The sequence below is a fragment of the Atta colombica genome, unplaced genomic scaffold (assembly GCF_001594045.1).
Source record: "Atta colombica isolate Treedump-2 unplaced genomic scaffold, Acol1.0 scaffold288, whole genome shotgun sequence".
Taxonomy (NCBI): Eukaryota; Metazoa; Arthropoda; class Insecta; order Hymenoptera; family Formicidae; genus Atta; species Atta colombica.
The window spans coordinates 423,736-429,060 of NW_017259390.1; the positions used below are offsets into that span (position 1 = coordinate 423,736).

The 5,325-nt window shown below is 39.0% G+C and overlaps 1 protein-coding gene across 3 annotated transcripts in view; it reads right to left on the bottom strand.

Moving 5' to 3' along the window:
• Positions 1 to 5,017, bottom strand: part of LOC108689965 (microtubule-associated protein 2) — a 9,610-nt gene extending 4,593 nt beyond the window's left edge. For 2 of the 3 annotated variants that reach the window (XM_018196985.1, XM_018196983.1), the window contains exons 1-5: positions 4,927 to 5,017; positions 1,435 to 3,379; positions 1,012 to 1,049; positions 794 to 908; positions 308 to 516 (exon numbers count right to left, since the gene is read on the bottom strand). In XM_018196985.1, coding sequence (XP_018052474.1) covers positions 308 to 516; positions 794 to 908; positions 1,012 to 1,049; positions 1,435 to 3,379; positions 4,927 to 4,989 — 2,370 coding nt within the window. In that variant the 5' untranslated portion in view covers positions 4,990 to 5,017. The remainder of the gene's footprint in view (positions 1 to 307; positions 517 to 793; positions 909 to 1,011; positions 1,050 to 1,434; positions 3,380 to 4,926) is intronic. The other variant, XM_018196984.1, reaches the window with a different exon arrangement.
• Positions 5,018 to 5,325: the final 308 nt, after the last annotated feature.

Sequence of the window (5,325 nt, forward strand, 5' to 3'; positions counted from 1 at the left end):
TAATGCCAAAGCTTTGAAATTCAAAGTCATCGGAATAAGTCACCAATTCAATTTTTGATACTATTTTTGATATCTGACGAACATCGAAGAGAAAAATAGAAATATTTTCTAATGCTTGTTTCTATCAAGTAGATTAATCTTGGTTCAACTTATTCTTTATCTTTTTCTAATTCTCAGAACTAGAGAGAAAAAAAATGAAGAGTTAGTTAAATCAAGATTAAAATTAAACTAAATGTTGGTAGAAACATGAAAAATATTTTTATCGCTAATTAAATGCTTAATTTAATATGGAATCAAAAGGATCAACCTTTTTATCGCCTCCACTGGGCGCATACTTCTCGTTCTTCGCAGCGATCTTCGGTTGCGCTTTGCTGAAGTCCAGCTTCCTGTTCTCAATTTTCACTTTACCGCCTCCCGGTTTGTAACTCGCGTTGTCTAGAGAACCGATCTTCGATCGTACAGTCTTCAGGTTCGGGGAGGGCGCAGCGCCAACTTGAACTTTATTCATCGGCACCTCTGCAGGATTAAAAAACAAAATCGTTTGGACACACGTTACATTAATATAATATGACTTTTTAAACATTGTCCTTACTCTAATTTTTTCTATGGCATTCAGTCCAATTTCTCAGCAATGTAAAAGAGATGCAATTTTATTTATATGAAACGAGCACTAACTTTTAAGATATTAGGATAATTATCAAGTGCTTCAGCGTTGATAGCGTATGTCAGACTTTGTTTATGCAAAGTATAAAGTAACCTATTTCTAAATTAATATAAAACAAGAAATACTTACTTTTTTTATCTTGAGTGGTCGACGTAGGTGTGTCAGGAGTTTTCGGTAATGATTTAGCGGATTTCGTAGGCGACCCAGCGTTCGATCTTTTGTCATCTCCATTCGTACTCTGTGCCTATTTGAAACAATTTTAATATATCGGAAAGAGATATTTTTGATACTACGACATATAAAAATAGAAGGAAAAGACAGATATAAATGTAATTTTAGATATTTACCCCACTAACTGATTCTCTCCCTCTACCGTTTTGGACTGCTGTGAGGAAAAAGAACAATATATTACTACAACGTAATCAGTTAAAAATATGCATACGTCAGAATTGTGTCGCACCGAAACAAAGTCTCAAGAGTCTCGAATATAGAATCGGAGTAATTCGTAAAATTATTAATTTGTTTTAAATAAATTTTAAAATATTTTCCATTTTAACGACAGCTAATTTTAAATATATACTGTAGATAGAAATAGAACTTATTTGAGATTAGTTTTATAATTATTTTATAATATATCAAATTTTTGGAGAGGATGAACGAAAAGCTGCTCTGAATCTTTATGAAGCAAGAGAATCTGAACAAATTGACATTTGCGAAGTAAATAATTATAATCTTTTTTTTATTCAATTTGCGCATGAACGCGCAAGGACCTTTTTTCTCCGCAGGTTTCTTCTCCGCCTTCTCATCATTTGGTTTTTCCGATGTTGAAGTTTTAACTATTAGAGTGGTGGGCTTTGACACTGCTGACGTTTTATTCGCTTTTTCATCGGTAACTGAATCTTCGACGAAGAACGTCTTTTTCTCGTCCTCCATGTGTTTTTCGCTATCGACAGGTGATTTCGGTAATCGAGGGCTACGACTGGAAGACAGCGTTCTCAGCTGTCCGTTATCGAAGCCTTTTATATCTTCGGGTGACATCGACCCCGAGAGTTTGTCTCGATTCCCTGGTGTGGGTGATCTCGGAGACTTCGGTGATTTGTTGCCTTTCTCGCTCGTCAAACTCAACTCTGACGCTAGTCTACTGGACTCTTTCACCCGCAGAGTGCTTTCGGCGGATTTGTCGCGATGCGGATTCTCGGAGGGTTTATCTGCTTCGATGTTGATCGAGTCTATTCCAGCTTGTGGTGTGCTCGAACGTGATTTGATGGGTGTTCTTGCCGCGGTTTCCAGCTCTCTCTCCGCATTCGGAGATGACGCCAACTGCGAAGCCGGGGTACTCGCACGCGATTTATCTGGCGTTTTCAACTCCGGTGTCGTCAATTTCATTTCCGCGTTTCCGGATGATTCCAAGTCGGCTGGAGTGCTCGAACGCGACTTATCAGGAGTCTTGACTGGAGTCTTTGGTTCTTGTTCCGCGTTTCCAGCCGGCTCTAGTCGGGCTGGAGTGCTAGAACGCGATTTATCCGGACTTCTGTTTTGTTCCGCGTTCTGAGGAGTGTCCAAATAGAATGAAGTGACAGACCGCGAATTGTCTGAAGATTTCGGAGGAGTCTTCAGACTCTGTTCGATATTCTGTGCATCGTTATTATATGAACTACTGGGCTTTTTTATTTCTTCGGATGCAGCATCAATCTCTTTTAATGGCGATCTATCAGCGAGTTGTTCCTCCTTTTTTTCTTCTTTATCATTATTTATTGTGGAAGATGGTCTGCTTTGAGAAATAAGCGTTGCCGTATTATCGATGTTAGCAGAAATCGGTCTTGAGGATATGTCTTGCTTGTCATCCATTTGTTCTACCTTATTTTCGATAGTAGCCGTCCCCGGACGGCTCGCGGGTCTACTAACATCATCGAGTTTTCTTGGGGTTGAAGGTGATTTGGATCCATTCATCAATTCTTCAGAAGTACCATCACCATTGTGTCGCGGCGACTTGTTATTATCCATCACAACGTCATCGTCGTCGTCGTTCTCGCCGTTCTCACGAACATCGGACTTCTTTCTTTGCAGATAGCCCTCCGGTTTATCAGCAGTTGTCTCATTAATGTCTGCCATCTTTTCGATAACAATACGTGGTCGTGTCGGTTGCTTGATTTCCTCGTTTGATAAAAGATGCTGTCGTTGTAAGCTTATCAATGAATCATTTCTCAATAACTGTGGGCGTGGGAAAATAGATTCTTGGCTAGGTCTTCGAGGTTCGTTTTGCGAAGGAGCAACGTCCGGTCGTTGAAATCGTGGATCGTTACCACCTCGCTGTTGCTGTTGTTGCTGCGCTTGATACGCTTGTTGGTTAACGACGAAGGGTGGCCTTTGACCTCCTACTCCTTGTGGCGGGGGACCTCGGATTCCCGGAGAATACACAAAACGTTGATTAGGAGGTAATAGCGGATTCTGCGGAGGCAAGGACTGGCCGGTCTGCGGTGATCTTGGAGGGAAAGAACCTCCCGGTGGTCTTGGCGGACCGTAAGGCCTAAGCTGCACGAATTGACCCGAGGCTGGTGGTGGACCTAAAGTAGAACGACTGTCCAATCGCCGTAATGGTGGTCCAGGTCGAGGTGCGCCTATAGAACCATTATTTATTGAATTTCTAGGAGACGAAGGGGCACCTTGTGGTCGCGCCTGAAATCCTTGTTGTGGTAAAGGAGCGTTTGGCTTCACCTGTGGAAGAATAGCATTTGTCTGTGCGGAATCTGTGCGGAAATATGTATTCGTCAGTGAGTCTCTATGATAAATTGTCAGTTTGACAGAAAATAAACGAGCTTGGAGCTCTGTGGTATGTTATATCATAAGCTATTTATTTTTTTTATTTATGAAAAATTAAATACTGAATATTCTATAAAATTTTCTGAATTTTTGCCCGAATATTGTTATGATTGCAGTGCTTCATGGTTTAAAAAACTTATGAAGCAGGAATTGAAGATGTCATAATCTGTTGAAATCAATTTTGATCATTTTATTAGACATAGTCATTATCAATTTAAAGGGCATTGTTTAAGCAATCTAGATTTTTTATTAACAATCCATATTATTGTATAATATCAAATATTATACAATAACAAATAATCTTCTATAGGAGGTGATATTACTATACTGTTTGTTTTTTTTGAATTATTTAAAAGAAATATTAACAAAATAATTGTATAATAATATTGAGTATCTAAGATCTGCTTTAAACTAGCACAGGCACATTTTTTATTATCGTGAGTACAAATACATATTCATGCGTTTTTGACGTCAAAATCTGATCTCAATGACGCTGCTTGAAAGTATTCAGGAAATGAATGAATATATATTCAATTAATTCCAAGTTTTCTGCCTTCATTTAAACGTCGATTTTATCTCTTCTTTGTTAGATAGATTTAAATGAATTATGATACCTTAATTCAACATGCAGTAGGATCTAAAACGCGCAGTTTGGCACCGAAAACGTTCGCGATGCGAGATAATCTCGAGTGACATTGGCATATGAAAAAACCGAAGGTTATTGGTGCAACGAGGCACAAATTGATCGACAAAATTAACCTTGACCTTAGTACCATTGATCTTTTCGTTATGCCACGATTCAAATTGCGAGTCTATAAACGACTCAATTTTCTGCATCATCTTGTAACCCTAACTTCCGACACAAAACCATCATTGACCTTCTCGTTGTCAATTTCGAATAACGCGTTTTAAGGTTGATAGCAAACAATCGCTACATTCTAGCAATTGTTTGCTATCATTATCAGTATTTTCATAATTCAATTTCGTTAGTTTCTAACGCGACATTTCGTGTTGCAGGTTAATCCGCACACTAAAATGTACTATGATAACAATGTGAAAACTGCGAGAGAAACTACAGTCGCTGACGCGAGTTGAAATTCGTGAAATAGTGGCCCTGAGTTTATCGATCTTTTGATAATGCGGATCGGTGACGTCTCGTCATGCCATTTTCACCGTGCCTGCCACCGTTTTCGGCTCATTATAGGATCAAACCACGAACGAATTGACTTTCGCGATGCATTCACTTCGATGTTATGTTTACATAACGCAAAATCCTCATTTTTTTCCCAAAGAAGTAAATTTTTTAATCATAACGAGATCAAGCTCATTTATTAGAATTAGATGTCAATATAAAAGATGTATGAATATATAATCACTATCATAGATTCTTTATTAATGATCGTCGTACGTTCAGTTTATGTATCTTGTTCTATATTGCTTACCATAGTTTCTCCGTGGCTCGAAGCAGGTTCGACCACACTGTTCGCGGTTTGCTGCGAATCCATATTGATTTCTTTCACGTACTCTTATGGGGTATACCTCAACTTCGCCTTGATCAATATGGTTCCCCGTAAACCTGTTGCGTAAACATGTGACCAACGAGTCTTCGTGAAGGTTTACGATCAAGCGATCGACATCAATGCCGCTACAATGTGAATGAATGTCGCAGCGTGTCAGACGAGGGCTACCTTTGTCTCATACTACTAGAGACACTGCATTACGATGTACGCGCATGATAAAAGCAACGGAGAAGATATCGGAGATGTGCCAGAAGAAAATACATTTTGTACTAAAAGCGAGCTAACGGAAAGTAGCTCCAATATTAAATTTTATACCAAAGG